We start from the raw sequence: 18,198 nt of genomic DNA on the forward strand, positions 1-18,198 counted from the left end.
GGACATGGACTCCTCGCTGCACGACGCCACTAGAGAGCGCCACATCCTCTAATATAGCTCGTTTGAAGCTGTTTCAAACATCCCCACGGTTCTTTCCAGGCTTTGCGGGGATTACAACGCTGGTCACGTAAACTATAGTCGGACTCACGTAAGCTATACTGGGATGACATACAAACCTATATATTAACACAGACCCTGCAGCTGTCTGCACCACAGCCTGCACTTGAAAGTATCTAATTGCATAAATCAGTAAAGCAAAGCTAGTCTGCTGTATGAAACTGTTAAATCCTCTCTGAGATAATCAATACTGCAGCCTCTGTCAGATCTGTTGTATACACTGACCTTGAAACCTCTCAGCACTTCCTTATCATGCCAGTTAATTTGAATCAATGCTGGCTTATAACTCCCTGCAGCTCCTTTCACTTTCTCTCTTTGCCATAAAACCCCATCAACAGTCTTGTCAGAGAAACAGAGAGAAATGGGTGACCTAGAAGCAATATAAATGAGAAAGTGAGCTTTTTTTCTCTACCCTGTTTTGATGTCTTCAGCTTGCATGAGGGAGAAAATGTGCACTAGGCATGAGAGAGAGGTGGTGGGCGGATGTAGGCCAATGTTTCTACTCCAGTGCCTCTGTAGAGAAACAGGAGTTTCAGACTGGGACAGGTTTATTACCCTTTCATTAAGCCTCATGGAGCTACTTCTCACTTCTCTGTGCATGTGTCTGACTCACCAGGGTCAGTCCACCATGCTGCCCTCGCACTGCCATTATCCTCAACTTTGAGCCGTAATCACTTTCGTTTTTGACATTTGTGCGTGTCCTTGCGCTTTTCTCCGCCACTCCCCGTTTCTCCACTCACACAGGCCTGCAGGACAGAGCAAGGTGTGGTGGTTGCACTTGCCGTCCTGGCAACTGTTGCCAGGATACCACAGAGCTCAGAAAAAGAGTAATTGCTGTGTGGGTGAGTGAGCAGGTGTGTGTGAGCGCAGAAGTAGGCTGGGGTACCGTACATAATTGATAAGGGGGCCTGAACTGTCCCTGCTGCCTCTTGATGCCTTTGCCGCTCCAGTCTGCCCGTGGCGTAACTAACTGGGCTGTACCTGAGGAGTACATGTCAGGAGTTGTTAGACTATCCTTTACACATGGCAGTAAAGATCACAGAGCATTGATAGCACATCCTCCTCATCCAGCCTTTCATTAAAACAAACTACCAGGGAATCACATGTTCCTCCCTTATTTGCATCAATAAGAGAAATTACAGTCAGAATATGACCCCTACCCTGATGGAAGTTACCCAGTGATGCAAAGCTCACAGTGGAGCACCAAACCAACATCTGTGCAGCTGAGCCTGACAGTTATACATAAATAATACTTGCTGTCTAGAGCAGTAGTTTTTCAGTTTTTGTCTAGTGACCCATTTCTTTCTAAAAGCTTTAGCGTGATGATCCAAAGTTATAAGATCCACACTTCAAAGTGTAAACTAACACTTCATTTTGTCATTTACAGCCTACTACTCGTCTCTTAGTCCCCAAATTATATTTTTCTGATTCTACCATATGGTACAATACTTAACCAATGCCAACATTGGTTAAGTATTGATTTGAGTAGAGATTTTGTGGCGCCAGTGGTTAACAATTCCACATTAACTTTTCAGCATATTGTAATTCAAGAAGTCTAAGAGGAAACGAGACTTCTGCACCTCCTTATGGCTGTTTGCAGGCTTTAGAAAATGTAGCCCATGCTGGGGAACTCTGGCCAATCACACTTTCTTCCTATTGTGATGCTGAAAAGCCTGATTCAGTGGCGGAAAATCGTGCAGGAAAAGTTGCTATTCCCAAGAACTGCCTACACTGAAAAGCAACTAAAAAAAAAAAGGGAGACAGATTTATCAAAAAGAGAATCTGAAAATAGGAGCAGTAAACATGCATCAATACTGGCAACAAGCGTACTCACTGAACTGGAGTCATGTTCAGTAAGTCCTATACTGAGCCTGAGGTTCTTCCCCTGGACAGGAAGGCTGCTGATGTCATTTTCCCATAATATCAAATGTGCTGTAGTGACTGGTAAAGTTGTGTAGATAGATGCACCAATAAAGCTGGCAATGAGTGGCTATGCTGAATGTGTAAATAGTTTTAGCCTTCTGCTAATTGTAGCCAAAGGATCACAATTGCAGCTGCTGCTATTTCAATTTCATGTTTACGACTGAGCTTGTGTTTATGTCCGTGATCAGCTTTAACTGTTATTGCTGGTGCGCCAAATCAGTTTCAACACAGGTAAATGAAAAGTGGGTACCAAGCAAGGTAGCATTTAAATGCAGCCTAATTACAATAAAATGCATTTGAGTAAAAGAGTTAAGAGGATCTTTTACTTTGACATGCAGACTTCTTCAGCCTTCATCAGATTATGAGTATTCAGAGAAACACAGCACAATACAGCTGGCCTAACTATATTGCTGCTGTGTTTGTCCCTGCTTGTACAACAGGTACATTTAATAACTCTAACGTGGAATGACCTGGATGGTGTGCTGCAGAATCTGACCTCACTATGAAACTCTGAAGCAGTAAATCCTGTCCGACTCCCTGAAGTTTTTCTTTCATCTCCTTTCCTCAAAGAAAGAACACAAATAGATAAGTTATATTTACAGAATTTTATTTCATTATGTTGCAAACAATGACATCCAGATATATTGATACACAACTTTTACTGTGCGTGTATGTGCATTTGTGAGTGTATGTGTATGTGTGTGTAAAGAGAGCAGTGAGACCACAGAAAGCAGAATGAAAATCCCGTGTGAGGGAGCCCTCATTGGGTTAACAAGGCAGAGATAGCGAGCAAGAGGGCACTGGGCGATTCTCTGGGGCGACATACACACACACAAACCTCATTAAAGGTGAGCCGACTTTTTCCTCTGTAAAACACACTTTTGCTATGGGGCGTGTGCCTGTGCTCTCAGCAGCTTATGGATCATTAAGGTCCTGTGAGTGTCTACTAGAAAGCAAGTTTGTTAAAAGAGATGGAAGTAGTATGAATGAACACAGTGGGTGAGAAGCTTTGCCTCCTTTCTCTTCTCTGACCATCAGAGCAGAGACAATGGAGAGATTCTCCTGTCATAATATACAAACACACACACACACACTCACACAACGTGTATACACACATGTACACGTGCACTCACTCACGAAACCTCGTGTGATTCAACTATGGAGCTGCGTCCTGCTTCGTTTTTCTTCTTCAGCTTCTTATCATTTTCTCCTGGACAGCTTCCACTTTTTCCTCAATCTTTTATGCTTACCTTCCTCACACCTTCTCTATCACCAACCACGCAGTGACAGACCACAACAATGGAGGCATGGAGTAAAACAAAACTAAACAAAACCTAAACCCCTTCAATAAAGGGGTGCCATTGGTTTTCGTGCACTGTCAGTTCACCAGAATCCGCCTGCGCCAGCACACAAATATTTACCCTTTGACCCGACGGGAAGTCATGACAACAGTATGCAAATTTGCAAATTTAACAGTATAGAATTTTTTTGTTGGATTCACCATGCAAGGATACTTCTTATCTTTTTGAGTGTGTTTATGTGTCAGAGATTGCGTGACATTTATTAAGCGTACCCTACATCCAGAATAATTTACACAAAAGGACAATAGTCATCTTAATAGGGCTGGACCAATGTAGGGGAGGAGGGAGGGAGAGGGGAGCCAGGAGAGGAGGGACAGGGAGAAGGTAAAGCGTCTTGGTCAACTATGGTTTGGAGTGCGAGAGGTGAGGGGCTGAGCTGGGTGTCAGAACAGAGGGAAGAGGATATAGGAGAGGGCTGGAAGGGGCTTTTGGAGTTAGGGGGGGCGAGGGAGGCAGGGGACCAGGACAGGGCAAGAGATGAAGGAAGTCTCAGCGGCACTCCCAGACTTTGACTGTCTGATCGACACTGCCTGTCACCACGTAGGGAGCAGTCTTGTGGAAATCTGCAATAGAAGTAAAAATGTGTTCAAGTAGATGCATCAAGTTCACCACAAGGCTGAAATAACTTTAATCTGAAATACAAGACAAACACTTCTGTCCTGTGTTTGTACAGGTTAATCTCATGCTGGACATTTGAGAAGCAAAGAATGCAAAGTAAACAAACAGTGTCTTACCCAGAGAGGTAACAAAGTGTTCATGGGCACTCAAGGTCTTCATGCAGCGTTTGTTCTTGTAGTCCCAGATCCTAATGGTTTTGTCATCAGCACAGCTCACTATGAATCTTCCTCCAGGATGAACCAATACCCCACGCACCCAGTTGTCATGTCCCACCTAAAGACACAAATCTGATTATCCACCACACCCCTCACTTACAAGCATAACATACAGTCATATAAACCATCACTTATCCGACTCACCAGAGTCATAAGGCAGATCCCAATGCTGACGTCCCACATCTTAATTGTTTTATCTCTGGAGCCAGAGAGAAGGAAGGGGCCAGGCTTTCCACTCTTCTTACTCTGAAAAACAGAGACACAGGGAAGACATGAGAAACAGTGTTTGGTTACATGAAAGACAACAATGGGTGACCTTCCACTGCTGGAGTTAGGGGCTACCGCAAGAAAGTGTGAACATTTACAGAACAGCGATGTAATTGGCTTTTTCAGTCTTTCTGTTTTCATTGCGATGGATCATCAGCCTCAGCCTCGATGTGAACTCGGAGTGCGCCAAAACAGCGACAAACAGTTGTTACTGGAGGTTCTGTCACCTTTATGAGCACAAAAAAAATCTTCCAGTCCTAAAATGCATCAAAAACTTTGGGCAGCGCTAAAACCCCAAAAGTCCCTGCCGAGGAAAAATGTTGTAATGCAGTTATGTCATGGAAAATATGCCTTCTTAGATATGAGGCCGTAATTTTCGAACACGCTAGCAGTACATATGTAGATATGACAGTTTTGGTCTGTGGGTAGGTCTGAATGAACTCCTTAACAATTTATCCAAATATTCACAAAACTAATGAGATTCCCATTAGCCTAAGATGTACTTTGTATTTATGCTAATTAGCAATTATTAGCATGCTAAACTGAGACTGTAAACAAATGCATATTAGTATCGTCATTTGCAAAACCGTTAACATACCGATATTACCACTTAGTTCAACACTCTGCTACCTGTAAGCACAGCCTCATAGAGCAGGTAGCACATCCGCTAACTGAGCGACAAATATCGATGCAGATATGTCAATTTCATGTTTTTAAATATGTCACACGATGCAGATAAATATAAATGTGCTAAGTTTTTTCACACATGTCCAACTGTGTGTGACAAAAAAAACCCTGTAAAAGTGGCTTTTACTCAACGTAGTGATATTCTGCTTTAATTACTGGAAAGGAAACGTGACATGCAAACCTGATCAGTTCATTTTTTAACACCTTGGGGAACTAAGACACCAAATCACTTTTTGAATAAAAGTGTTTCTAATGAGGCAGCTAATAATTCAGAGGACATGGTCTGTCTCTTCTATAAACAACTGTGGGAAACCCTGCAGCTGAACCCCACATGAATAAACATCCTCTAGAAGTAAATGTCAGAAGCTGCAGCAGCCGTAATTACCTCTGAGCCTGTAGCTTCCAGGATGGTGGGGTGAGCACTGTCGGGAGCCCAGGCGATACACTCTACCACATGTTCATGTTCCCGCAACTCAGCTTTGCACTCCTTAGAGGCGACCACCCAGACACGCACTGTCTGATCGTTGGAGCAGCTAGCGATCAACGAGCCATCCTGATTGGGACGCACCATCCTCACCCACTCCCTATGGCCTGTAAATGTCTTCACACAGTACCTGCCGATGGAGAGTTTCAACAGTTTCAATACTTTCAGGGATAAAGTTAAGATCATTGAAACAAAGATAAAAAAAATGTAACATGGAAAACAAAATAATGTGCAAAGTGTAAAACTACATCAGTGTAAGTCTCCCTTGAGTCTGTGACAACGACAGTAAAGAAAAGGCTCCCCCTAACTTACCCAGTAGCCACCTCCCACATCTTGATGGTCTTGTCTCTGGAGGCAGACACTATGTGGTCACCATTTGGCATGATGGCTACAGACGACACATTGTGATCGTGGCCTAGATGACAGAGTCAAGAGTTTAGTTGTGTAGCTGGTCTAAAATCACGTCAACAGTTTAAACACCACACCAGATGTGTCTCAACTAAGTGTCCAAGAACATCTAAAATCAGACAAACCCTTCATTAAAAAAAAAAAACCTTTGAGTTCATTTTCAAAAAAGAAGAAAATAATCCACATGAAAGTGCAAGCCAGAGTCAGAATCAGTCATGCACATGGTCTTGTTAAGATCAATTCTAGTGAAGCAGGTCTTCCAAAAATTTAATTGGGTCTCTTAAGGCGAGAGCTGCACAATAAACAGCAGGCTTTGCTTGAATTGTATGTCATATAATCATCATGTACTCTAAACAAAGATTACCTTTGTTGATGTACAACCACAACACTTGCAAACCCATTTACAGTATTTACTGTGTCCATTTTCAGAATACTATAATATTTCAAAATTAGACTGCATACAGCAAAGGCTGTTACTGTATTAGATTCACCGCTTCTAAAAGTGCTCCTCTACTGTAGCTATTGTCATTACTGTAAATATTACTTACCATGCATTGTTCGGATGCACTCAAACCCCTGAAAGTCCCAAAGTTTGATGCTCATGTCAGCTGAACATGAAGCCAGCAGCTTTCCCGTCTGGTCAAAGGAGATGTCCTGCACAGAGTCTGTGTGGCCTTTGAGGGTTCGCTCAAAGTCCCCTGCCTCATAGTCCCACACCTGAAATTACACAGTCAGCTGTTAAAAGGGTACTTGGGTATCATTTATCAAGCAGAACAAAACAACAAAATCCCATTTTAATATGAAATTGATGAAACGGGTAAAATTGTCTTGTGACACAACAAAAAGGCACAAATTCATCATGTCTTAATTTTGTAATAGATTCAGGTAGCTTGATGAGATGCAGGTTACACGATGAGTTTTGACATTCTATTGAAATATAAATACTGAAATTTGACCAACTTGCAAGAAAAACTCTTCAAACATACAAAATAAAGCAAATTTAAGTCAAACACATATGAATCAAACAGTACGCCGACACTGTTTACTTGTTTAATCAATAAAAAGGCTGAAAGCAGAAGAGGGGCTTGAAAGAGAAACAGATTTGCATATTTCCCAAGGTGCTGTGCTCTGGGAGTGTTGCCTCTGACAACACAAGCATCAGCCCATCTCCACACAGATGAGCAGTGACAAAGCAGAAAAAAGAAAGAGTGAGGAGGCAAGGGAAGCAGGGAGGGAGGAGGAGGATAAAGGGAGGAGGCAGAAGGGGGGGAAAGTGTGTTGAAGCAGAAGGATAAAAAGGGAGAGCAGCCTCAGATCCGCAGTACAGCTTTGATCTAAAGGGTCAGAGCTGCAGAGGATATGTTGTGGTGTGCTGCAACACTCACTGATTTTGCTTATAAATGCTCCTGCACGTAGCAGTCACTGTGCTTTAATATTCCTGCTAGACACACATTTTCGGTACGCATTTCAGAAAAGACAGCTCAGAGATATTACATTATGATAACAGAGATAAAAAAGAGCTATCGACATCCCTTACAGTACACACAATACTTTGTGATGGACAAATAAATGCATAATTTATCAGTGTGATACTGCTGGTAATTCTTAACACTGATTCGCTGAAAAAGAGCATTTTACCCAGTGTATTGCAGTACAGTGTATAGCAGATACACCAAGTTAAATGTAATGTAATCTCATACAAAAACACCCGCAATAAATATGTCTGTTTAATCTGTGTTAGTCAGGTATCAATTTAACTCCTCTCCTTTTGGAGGCTGTAGTGGTATGGATCATATTGCATTAGACTAAATGGTGTTTCTAATATTTTTGCTATCTCCTACAGTTTCAGGATTAATTGATTATTATTACTTCCATGCAGTTAGGATTGTTGAGCAGCTCATTATTATATTGTAGCCAACTGTACCTAATAAACTGGCAGCGCTACATGCAAACCCTGTCTGTAAACACAGGTACCCACCTTGATGGTAGCATCCTCAGAGGCTGTGACCATGACAGAAAACACAGGGTGGAATATGACACGCGTGACTGGAGCACGGTGTCCACTCAGGGCGTATCTCTCTGGGGGACGGGGGATCCACTCTTTGGGGTCTCTCTTCTGACCCACAGGTCCTCCATGTGTCATCTCCTCCTTCGCCTCATTCAACTTTGATTCCAACTCCATCACCTGAAGTGAAGCAGCAAGTCGAAGAGAAATCAGAGGTCTAGAAACTCTCACAACCAAATGTTTCTCCGATTGAAAAATACAAATCTCATTTGATTCAGACAGGTATCAGTTTTATATTGTCCTGCTGTCCACCTGTTCGATTAGAGTTCAAAGTAAGTCAATGAAACAATTTGGTTTCTGTATTTACATTTTTAGCACTACATATCGCCCACGACATGGCCGCTACACTGCATGAGAGCAAATCTACTCTGACGTAGACATGTGCAATGTACAGTACATATCAAACATCTTAGACAAGTTTTAAACATGCTATCAGCAAGTAAACAAGCATTCCTTACCTTCTTCTGTAATCTGATAACTGAGGTCCACTTCTTTTCCAAAAGCCCTGCATACTTCTTATCTACCTCTTCATTCTACAAACAGAAAAGACAGTGACACTGAGAAAAGGACCCACGTTTCTCTTTGTAAAAACACATGTACGGTATTTTGTGCATCCTTGTCTTTACCATATCTAACTCTGCTTCTTTCTTGAAGGTGGAATAGGCCTCCTCGTATCCATTGGAACGAAGATAGTCAGCTATAGCTCGGTTTCTGGCAAGAAGAAAACAAAAAAAATGTTTTTGAAATGTCTCATCACTAATTAGAGATTAGTTCCTCTCGATGCAAACATATACCAGCTGCAAATCTTTAGTGACCAATACGGGTGTAATTTAATTGGATTATGACATAAATGAGTTACATAACAACAAAGTCAAAGTGATGTCAATTTATTACATTTTAGCTCCACCTTAACAGAAATGTGAGTTCCTCCTTAAAAGAGGGGAGACCACACCCTGACTAACAGATGGGAGCAATAGGATTCAAGTTTCACAGTTCCACCTTAAATGTCAGTCTATTTGAGCAGGTGCCAAAGGAAATTACAACCCTTCATTGAGGAAAACAAAACGTACGGACCAAATCACTGGGAAACTGTGTTTTGTGCTGCTATGGAAACCAGAGACTGGCCACAAAGAGAGGACTGAACACTTAGTGAGGACGACGCAGAAAGAGGGCAACCCACAAGCACATGGAAACACAAGCTCAAACACACATATAGACTCACACACAGACGTACAGACACACAGTTATATAAATGAGTGGAACAGCTCTTTTAAGAGATGAAGGGTGAATATTTCATGAGTAACGGTGCTAAATTTAGGCTGCAGCTTCGGGGCTTCTTTGAAAGACTGATAATTGTAACCCTGATTCAACTGTCTGTTATAAACTTTAAACATTAGGCCATCCTGGCAGCAGCATTTCCACAGATTTACCCTAATTAAACTCCTCAGAACATAAACAGTCCACATTGTCTTGACTGTCAGTGGTTACCCCACTATATGATGCCCGAATATCTACGCTTTTGTGCTGTCTGACCTGGCATGTACTGAACTAGGGGGCATACCGTATGATCAGCCAGGCAGTTACTACAGCACAAAGCTGCTCACATTAACCAGGCATCACTTTGTTAAGTTCCTCCTCCTTACCCATCCCCCTCGCTTCTTTGCTCCTGTCATGTGGGTTATGAAATATTCACTAAGTAGCTATCAAGTGAAGCACCTTGAAGCTCACATCTCTTCACATTTCACCACTGATTACACATTCTTGTAAAGGAATGCACTTTCTCACAACATCTGCATTAAACATCTTCTGGATGACTTGTCACAAACAGCTGAACATATTCCAGAGCTGTCTATCAGAAGGGGGACACCGTGTGGTGTACATCAGTGCTTGTGGCTAAACTTCAAGTTGTTGCTGGAAAACCCTGCATGTATGTCCACTTTTAATGCAAACATTTCTCTTCATGAACACGTCACATGCGGTAGTATACATGTCTGCTCTTGTTTGCATGTATAAGAGCCTGCATTCCCACATATTACATCAGGGCACTCACAGTTCATCTCTTTGTCTCTGTGACAGCACCATGGCGGCTGCTGTTCTCTCCCTCTCGGGGAGGTGAGGACGAGGTGATGCGGGGGGGAGTCTGGCTGGGAAGTGTGCGGGGCTGAGGTGTGTGATCCCACAGTGATGTTTTTCCTTTGGAGGCTCAGTAGTGGCAAAAAGTGTGCCACGCAGAGGGAGGTGATCTGTAGATACTGCTGTCAACCAACTGTCAGGATGAAGCTCTACGAGTAGTCACAATGGCCCAGATCGCACTCACTGATCAGACGTGCCCATCACCTGATGAATAGAGGAGAAGGGAGAGAGAAGAGGTTTAAAACAACTGGAAAAATTACACAGCTAATGGTCAGAAGGAATACCATGTATTTTGGCACTAGAAGTTTTCTATTGTACTCTTTTCATTAAATGCACTTGAGGATGGATACAAAAATCAAAGTACAGGTTCAGTTTTGATAAGGTTGGAACTACAGCAAAGAGGAAAGAACAATGTGTCATTTCACTATGCTGGAAAGTAATATGAAAAATATCATCATAGGGGTGCTTTCATTACCCTCCTGTTTATTTATGTACCTATGTATGCATCTTCAGACCCTTCACAGACGTTATCATATTGCATTAATTTCCATAGATACCGAGAAAAATTATTCATTTACAACCAGACGAGCAATTCTCTACCTTGTGTACACTTGAGGTAAACCTTTGGATGTTGCATAACCAAAGGATCATTATTAAAATGCAGCAGCTGATTCTGCTGATCTTCCTGTACGACTTTGTACCATTCCTCTTATCAAATACGCAATGCTTAGTGGGCCAGACAAAGGCTAGCTTTCACTGTTTTTTCTTGTTTCTAGCTTTATTCTGAATTGTAGAACAATGTAATCATAACAATACAGGGGCAAAGATCAACATGCTGAAAAATCAAAACACACCACCAAGTGATTGCGAAGCTAATAAGAGTATTCACTTCTTGAGCTTCAACACTGCTGGCACCTGGGGCCACAATAGCACTAAGCTGCTTAGCGGCTAGACCAGACAACCTAGACTGTGTGTGTGTGTGTGTGTGTGTGTGTGTGTGTGTGGGTGTTTCTAAGTGATACAGACCACAAGTCCTCCATACAGCTGACAGTGCAATGTAAAGAAGGGACTGGACGGTGGCTAACAGGATTAACCCCAGACATGGAGAGAGGACCTTAACAGCAAGCTGCCCTTGTCTGTATCATTGTCTGGCATATTGTTCTATCCCATTTCACCATCCAGACTGCTTCGAGAAAGCAAAAGATTGAATGATGCCTCATTGGAAACTTGTCATACTATTTCCTTGTACATATTTCTATACAAACTAACAGGGACACAACAGAAGTGTGAAAGAAGTCCTCTGTTCTGCAAACATAATGAGTGATTGAGACGTCTGGGCAGAGCAAGTGATTTTAACTGAGCTGAAATCTCAGTGTGGTTCAAAAATAGCCATTTGACCAAACAGACCCACCTCCAAACTATTACGTAACCAAGACAATCTCTGTAGCTTTTGCACCTGCCTGAGACTCCCTAAGTGTACCACCACTGTAATAGCAAGCAAGACATGTTATAAGGGGACACATAGATAAAGGGTTGTCCAATATGATACAAACAAATGTGATAGCGCGAGACCGGATTTCTGTTATTATACAGTATTTTCCAAGTCTTGCAAGAGTCCTCAAGTTATTACACTGAAAGACAAATGGTTAGTTATCTAAGTTCTGTACTGAACACAGGGAACATGGTCAGAGCCATAAATTAAGAAAAAGGGTTCAAGGTCCTGTCTGCGAATCAGGCTTATCAAGAGAAAATAATATGGAGGGGATTTGTTTACAACCCTTGTAATCATTTGAACAAGAAGTCCATTTCTCTGAAATACAACGACTGCTTTGCAAATGAAACTATTCATGTCTGGAGACCATTTTAGTTAGTTCCTCGTAAAAAATTACATTACAAATTACATTTTTGCTTAGGTTTTTAAAACCAATAACGTAAGTTAATTTTCTCTTTATAAAGTCACAAACTTGAGCTCTGTCATCCAAGATAGTGCCCTTTGATAACATCACAGATTAGGTGGTCTGGATTTCAGCTTCAAAAGATAGAAACTGAACCTATAGCTGCTCAATTCATTAAATATTAATCATGATCACGATTTTGGCCTCCCAAAATTCAATTAACATGATCAATTGCAAAACTGACATTAAAAATGCGTTCTCTATTCATTGAAAACACTGCACATATGGATCTCTAATAACAGTAAACGGCTCATGTAGATAAACTTGCTTGGTTTCAACTTAGGTAAATCTTATATTACAACATCGTATTTCACTATTTTAAATAACTGTTTGGTCACACATCTGTCTGAGCTGCTGTGCTGCAGTAACTTAGTGGGGAGACAAAAGGCTTTTCTGTGCCCAACTGACTAACTAGCATCTAGTGTTACCTGCATGCGAGGAGTTCAGGGACCATGGTAGCTTTAGTATCATCACTAAATGCAAGTTCAGCAAATCCAGTGTTTTGGGTAAAATTTCATTTATATTTTGCCTCTAGGAGATGCACCAAATTCAGATGAAGAAACTTATTTTAGGCCTTATTTTGATGTAAACTGCTAAAAGGAGTGTAACATCATATGGAGGTGAAAACAGTGCTTAATTTATTTTCTTTTTAAAGTGCGGAAACAAGATTTTCTTCCTAAAATCAATGAATAATCATGATAAATTATTTGTGATGCCAATACTGATCAAAAATATTTTGACTATTATTTTTGGCAAAAAACGTAAAGCCTAGTTCAACCTTAGAATAGTGATAACAACAGTTCATTGGCAGAACAATAACTAAATATTTGTTCAATTCATTCTTTAAGCAAATGTGACGATTTGTGAGTCTTTTTTTGTTTTGTTTCGTCATCACTTTAATCAGAATACATTTTGGCTGTAAATCAAACATACTTGGACAACTTTCACTTAGAAATACATCAATAAATCATTTTTAAAAATATTTGTAATCAGAGCCTTAGCTTAGCAACAAAAAGGCAGTTGGATCATAAATTGTCAGATAAGGAAAACAATATGGCAACTGTTGTAGTAAGACAGTTCAAAAACATAACAAACTAGTGCTCAAAGAACCACTTCAGGGACTGATAAGTAGCATTCACAGATTCCTAAATCCACAACATTCTGCAGCTCTAAGTTCTTTATGGTATCACATTCTGAAGTAGTGATTGTCTGTATGCAGTACAACAGAGGTTAGTTTCATAGATATGTGGCTAAAAATCAATTGAAATGAGTTTGATATAAATCCCCACTCATAAATATTCAGTGCTCATTCAAGGACACAATTTAAATAGCCTGATGACTGTCCACAAGCACAAAGCTATGGAAAAGATCCAGCAATTAAAGATCCAGGCCAGCTGCAGGCAGCAGATGACAATGAACGATTTAAAAAACATTTGAAAAACTACACTTCAACTTACCATTTCAAGACAAACTACAGAAAAACGAGATGTTATGACTAATTCATGGTTCTGCAAAGGTAATGATGCGTCTAGTTCTTGAAAGACACTGAAAACATGAAGCCAAAGATACTCAGTGGAGTGACATAATCAAGTCTCAGAATTTGACTTTCTGCAGATTCACATTGGGATAATATGATTGTGTCATATTATTGTCCTCTTTCCTGTTCATTGCATTGATAATCAATTTCATTATTTCTTCTTCTTCTTTCTTTATTTCGAACGAACAAACAATTAAAATAGATGGAAAATAAAAATAAAAAAATAAAAGCCAACTTCAACATAATATACAATGTGATTTTTGATAGAGGCTTCAATTATGTTTCTTTTTAAATGTTAACAATAATGATTTATAGATAGACAATCTTATCTAAATATTAGACCAGCTACATTAAGGCTGGGCCTTATCATACCGTGCACAGTAATACCAGTGTAATGTTAGGGAATGATACGAAATTGAAATATCGTGATAAAATTTGAATGAAACACTCATGCACAGTGTCATTGTTTTTGTCCTGTCAAATGCACATGAAGCGAGAAGCATGACAGCGCACAAGGAGGAGGGCAAATGCAGTGTATATCAGAACATTCAGTCATTGTGGTGGTGTCGACATAGCAATTTTGAGATCCGAATATTCCCCGCCACCCGCCGCTACCCTCTCCCCCCGCTGCCGCCGCAACCACCCAATGGTGGCAACAGAACTGTGACCGCTATCCTAAACTGGCATTAGCAGTCAAGTACTGCCTGTGCGTCCCGCCCACTTCCACCCCGTCAGTCCGAATATTCACCCACGCTATACACCCCCTCAGCTGACGTGGTGATGAGACCAAAGAACCTGGCTGCAAAGTTTTATGTTGCAAAGCAACTCTACTTTACTTTTGTGGATACTATGCATTGTTATGCTCAGGATTTGTAAGCCCATTTCCATTTGAAATGCCTTATGAATAAACAAATTGTCAGCAAACAATTTACAACTTATGCACTATTGATTTTGGTACAATATAGCTTTAATGCACATCAAAAACAGTTGCTTGCTAAATGGAAAAGAAATTGTTCTTCTTTTTGATTTGCATCAAAAAAGTTGTGCAGTTTTGAAGTATTTTGTCTAGCATCAATTATATCGTCAGTTATATCGTTATCGGAAAATTTTTTCATTTATATCGTGATAAATTTTTTGGCCATATCACCCTGCCGTAAGCTACATGCATGTGGTGGTTACTGAGACCATACACATTACAATGACAAGATTTAATTTGGCTGCCAGTGAGGAAAATTGAGACAGAGCAGCCTCCAATCTCTCTGCAACCACTCATAAACACAACACAACCGTAACAAGTTTGTGCCCTTCCTGCTCTTTAAAGAGCTACAAAATGTTACTACACCATATTCCTTCCACGAAATGTAAAAATGTGAACAGATGACTTGACTTAGCTCCCATTATGCTACAATAACAGACTATGACGTCATCAATGCCTCATCTTGTCTTTCTGACTCAAACACAGAGTCATGCTCAGTTAAACAAGCAACATGTACAGGTGTGGCACAGATTTGGCCTCACTCTCAAAATGAACCTCATAGAAATGCATGATTCTCTAAAACTATGTTGATATTCATTTGCAAATGTATTGATGCGATCATTAAACAACATGAAGACAATTTGACTGCATCTTCCATGCTCTCCCCATGGATTTTTGATCATGACAGTGGACTATGAAAATCTGTTTTTGAATTTTCATGTCATGTTATACTGAATACCTGCTTGGGTGCTTTAACTGCTCAAGTGGTCATTTTAGGCTATGGTAATATAAAATGGATACTAAATCCATAAAAACTAACGATCACGTTCAATCTCAAGTCACCTTTAAATTTTCAAAATGTCCATTCCAGTTTCCAAGAAGCCCTGGCAAATTCTTCAAATTTCCTTGTGTTATTGTCTTCATTAGCAGTCCAAATCCCTAACATAAAATTTGCAATGATACATTGTAAAACAGGGAAAAGGAGCAAATTCTCACACGAAAGAAGATGCAACAAGAGAAGAATTGTCATTCTTAGTTGATAATAGACTTACACAATCGATTAATCAACTAATTTCTCATTGGGCTTGTCTCACTTTACTTGCTTGAAGATCAATAAACAATTCAATATATGCTGGTAATCTAAACAATAGTTTCAGCTGTTGGGTGGAACTACCGTTTTGACATCATGATTACAGGTAGAGCCTTAGGGTAGACATGTCCTGACTCACTTTTATGAACAGATCATCAAGGCAAAACAATATCACTGAATTAAGAAGCGATAATCACTGTAATCCAGAGAAGACAACAGGACAATGAACCTTTCAAAATCATTACATATCACCCTTTCAGTCACCATGCTCTGTTTGTGTCAAGCTGCAAAGCAATGCCCCTCCTTATGGGTGACCTTCAGGCCAAACAAGTCCCTGCTAGCACAAAGTAAGCCACTAGGCAATGTTTGCATACAAATCAAACATCATGACAAACCAGATTGTTTCACTTAACTGGTCTATAATATTCTGTTATATATTTCCTAATCAATGCCGTCTCCTAAGATGTAAATTTGTGACATGAATTAAAAAACTTAGTTTAAAAGTTACTCAGACTTTATATAAATCTTAATTCAAGTGTTATCAGTGCCAGCGGTTAGGATTTAAATGTGACAGAGAATGAAAAAGATCTGTGACAGAATCTCAGCACAAATTACCATACATCTTTACCATATATATCCCTTAATTTAGAACATACTTTAATAAGTACAGTTATTCTCAAATGGGGGAGAAACAGATAAGTAGGAAGACGTGAAAATATAGCAGACTTAAAATGCACTTTCAACAACACCAACTTATTGCATTTGAAAACATTGAGATGCTGGAGTAAATTGGGCATATGAAATATCTTTACACCCTGAAAGGTTGGCAGCCAATTTTACAGACATGGGCCTTCACATTTACTGCTGTGTAATATTAGCTGCTTGGCGATTACTAGGCTGCCAATTAGCAAAATTCTGTTCACTTCAGACAGTTCTGTGCATCTCAAGTGAAATCTGCACAGCCTTGTTCATTGTCAATATTTTGCAGCGATCCTTAGTCTCCACCCTGATTGCAAATCCCAGAACCTGAATTGCAGTATGTACGAAAACAACCCAGCTACCTAAAGACAGCTTTATTTTTTAGAGAACATATCTCAGTTCAAAATGTGGCTCGGGTGACGTCTATCTAAGCCTCTATGGCCACAAGGGCAAAGTTGCAGCAATGGCTCAGCAACGCCCTTTCCAGCTAACGTTAGCTTAGCAAGATAACGTTAACTGGAGCTGTCAGTTCGAGCCCACTATATTTATACAATCACACAATCACCATGTCAAAACAAACAAGGGCGTTTGTCTACACCAGAAAGGAGTTAAATGAGATAGCACCTTGTTGAAAATAAAATGGTATTTACCTGTTAAATGTACATGCGAATGGGATAGGTAACCCAAGTTTTATTAACGTTGTGGGGATGTTCCCAGTACAAGACAACACTGGTTTGATCGTTGCAATACAACCTTATTCATACAAATTATAAAGTATCCAGAACAACCAAGTCCAACGATTCAAATGTAAAATTTGATTTGTGCATTTTGTAGCAACATCAGAACACTTGCACCGGGCTGTGAAAAATATGGCAGCAGGCAGACAGCACCTAACTTAGCTTAGCCGGCTAACATACCACGTTAGCTCATCCCTACTGAACTTCCATAAATAGGCGTAGCTAACGTTAGCCAAATGTCCTGCTAGGCTTCACAACAACTACCTCCGTACAAGTCCTGCGCTGACCGAGAAGAGCAGAAACGGTTTGAAAATCACAATCACGTTGAGTTAAATTGATTAATATCACCGTGAGACTACCATAACGTCCGGTGTCTAAGTCGATGCTCTTGTGAACGCCAACTTTGCCACTTAGCTTAGCTTTCGGCCTCTCCGCCATTTTGAGATCGAGACGGGAAAGCGCAGACACTGCAGGCAATTCGTCGTCAAAATAACAAGTCTTTCTAAGTGTCAAAACAAAAACACAGACGCACGTATAAACTATTAACTTACCGTTTGACAAATAGCGATTCTCATATCTCCTTGAGCGGTCTAAACATGTGACGGGATAGCCTGGTTTTGATGTGGTATTGTGACTTTTCACATCACCCGGCACGGACGGTCAGATTTTTCTCCTCTTGGTACCACCGCATCGCCCGGCCCCAGCTAACGGTCGCGATTGGATATCGGCAGCGCGCACGTCGAGACGAGCGGTGGCGCGCAGCGTGCACGGCTGACGCTTTAGTAATTAAAGGAAAAATACACCAAAAGTTACTCACGGTATTTTTATTATTCAGTACAGCCACGTTTTGATTTGGACAATGTGAATTGTATACAAGTGAGCAGCTCGAAGACAAGAGGACAAATCATGCGGCTGCTCTATAGATG

General features: G+C 40.6%; 1 protein-coding gene across 1 annotated transcript; it reads right to left on the reverse strand.

The window, feature by feature from the left end:
* Window positions 1-2,630: 2,630 nt before the first annotated feature.
* On the reverse strand, window positions 2,631-17,982 carry LOC103362282 (lissencephaly-1 homolog A-like). Its single transcript, XM_008288595.1, has 11 exons — window positions 17,824-17,982; window positions 10,196-10,482; window positions 8,772-8,856; window positions 8,604-8,678; window positions 8,059-8,265; window positions 6,629-6,797; window positions 5,985-6,087; window positions 5,574-5,802; window positions 4,379-4,480; window positions 4,136-4,292; window positions 2,631-3,964 (listed from the first exon to the last, which is right to left on the reverse strand). The coding sequence occupies exons 2-11, from the start codon at window positions 10,225-10,227 to the stop codon at window positions 3,891-3,893; spliced, it is 1,233 nt and encodes a 410-aa protein (XP_008286817.1). The 5' UTR covers window positions 10,228-10,482; window positions 17,824-17,982; the 3' UTR covers window positions 2,631-3,890.
* Window positions 17,983-18,198: the final 216 nt, after the last annotated feature.

The sequence above is a fragment of the Stegastes partitus genome, unplaced genomic scaffold (genome assembly GCF_000690725.1).
Source record: "Stegastes partitus isolate 25-593 unplaced genomic scaffold, Stegastes_partitus-1.0.2 Scaffold567, whole genome shotgun sequence".
Taxonomy (NCBI): domain Eukaryota; kingdom Metazoa; phylum Chordata; class Actinopteri; family Pomacentridae; genus Stegastes; species Stegastes partitus.

Excerpts from the sequence above, each read along its gene's own strand:
- LOC103362282 (XM_008288595.1), bottom strand. The coding sequence starts at position 10,227 with ATGGTGCTGTCACAGAGACAAAGAGATGAACT. Across the intron at positions 8,857-10,195 it reads CAGAGACAAAGAGATGAACT|AAACCGAGCTATAGCTGACT; the intron begins GTGAGTGCCCTG and ends TCTTCTTGCCAG. Across the intron at positions 8,266-8,603 it reads TTATCAGATTACAGAAGAAG|GTGATGGAGTTGGAATCAAA; the intron begins GTAAGGAATGCT and ends GCTTCACTTCAG.